The 1,599-nt window shown below is 45.4% G+C and overlaps 1 protein-coding gene across 2 annotated transcripts in view; it reads left to right on the plus strand.

Annotated features, from left to right (window-relative positions):
* The window catches only part of Wdr35 (WD repeat domain 35), a 55,058-nt gene that overhangs the window by 11,132 nt on the left and 42,327 nt on the right, over positions 1-1,599 (plus strand). For both annotated transcript variants that reach the window (XM_021178884.2, XM_021178885.1), the window contains exons 7-8: positions 516-681; positions 824-969. In XM_021178884.2, coding sequence (XP_021034543.1) covers positions 516-681; positions 824-969 — 312 coding nt within the window. The remainder of the gene's footprint in view (positions 1-515; positions 682-823; positions 970-1,599) is intronic.

The raw sequence follows: 1,599 nt of genomic DNA on the forward strand, positions 1-1,599 counted from the left end.
CTTCCTTCCTTCCTTCCTTCCTTCCTTCCTTCCTTCCTTCCTTTCTTTTGAGACATGATCTCACTCCACGGCCCAGGCTGGCCTTGAATGCATGAACTTCTACTGTCATCTGTATCTCATTAAAAACTCTGAGTGTGACTGTAGGGTTTTTTTGTTTTTTTTTTTAATTATATTTTGAGATTAGATCTCCCTATGTTGTTGAGTCTGACCTTGTAGTTGCTATGTAGCCCAGGCTTGCCTCATCCTTGAGATCTTCTTGCCTCAGTGTCTGGAGTTCTGGGATAACAAGCACACACCAGACGTATCTCTCTGTTTCTGTCCTTATTTTATACATGGGGAAAGATGGAAAGTCAGAGAAGTAATTTATCCAGGTTCGGTGAACCAGCAAGTCCTGAAGCTTGAGTCTCTAGGGAGACTACAAGTCCATCCTTACTGATCGTCCTTCAATACTTGTGCAAATTAAATTGCCATTTTAGAATGCACTTACTAAGTCTCAGCTAACCACTTCTACCTAGATGAAAATGAAACTGAATTGCTTGGTGAACGTCACTGGAGCGATCAGTATTGCTGGGATTCACTGGTACCATGGCACTGAAGGCTATGTGGAGCCCGATTGCCCTTGCCTGGCAATTTGTTTTGACAATGGGAGATGCCAAATAATGCGGCATGAGAATGACCAAAGTAAGTAATCTTTGTTTTCTAAGTTGGAGAAGTTTAAAAATATTTTGAAAATTATTCTTAAGACTTTCAGTTTTCTAGGCTAAGTTATGATCCAGCTGCCACATTCGCGATCTTCCCCGCCCCCACCCCCCACCCCCGCCAGACCCGGTTTTGATCGACACGGGCATGTATGTGGTTGGCATCCAGTGGAACCACATCGGCAGTGTGTTAGCTGTGGCCGGCTCCCAGAAAGTAGTCACTCAGGACAAGGATATCAACATCGTGCAGTTCTACACACCGTTTGGTGAGGTAAGCGTGTTCAGAACCTGTCTTCCCATTTCCAGGAGGCACAGCCGTAATCAGGGAAAAGGAGCAGAAAGTCCAGGTCACCACACCTTCTCTGAGGGACATTTGAGCAGCAGTTTCCAGATAGCAAGCATGTGTCTAAGTTGTGTTTTGTAAGATTTTATTATAGTTACCATTTTATAATCTGTAAGTTTAGAAATCTAAACTTTTTTATTTTTTTGGTTTTTCGAGACAGAATTTCTCTGGCTGTCCTGGAACTCACTCTGTAGACCAGGCTAGCCTCGAACTCAGAAATCCGCCTGCCTCTGCCTTCTGAGTGCTGGGATTAAAGGTGTGCGCCACTACCGCCTGGCTAGAAATCTAAACATTTGACACAGGAAATGAAAGACTCCGAGAGGAGCCCCTTGCTCAGGCCTCAGGACAATAGCGGACACCCAAGAACTCACGATAGACCAAGTTTGATGCAAACCACATGAGGCTTTATTCAGGGAAAGCCAGAGCTCTGGGGATGACTCATATCCCACGCAGGGGTAGAGGAGTCGACCTCGAGGGGAAAGAGGTCCCAGTTTTTATAGGCCCTCAGGGGAGAAAGGAGAAGGGGGGGAGTAGGGGATTTCCAGATCTAAACAATGT

Source organism: Mus caroli, chromosome 12 (assembly GCF_900094665.2).
Source record: "Mus caroli chromosome 12, CAROLI_EIJ_v1.1, whole genome shotgun sequence".
Taxonomy (NCBI): Eukaryota; Metazoa; Chordata; class Mammalia; order Rodentia; family Muridae; genus Mus; species Mus caroli.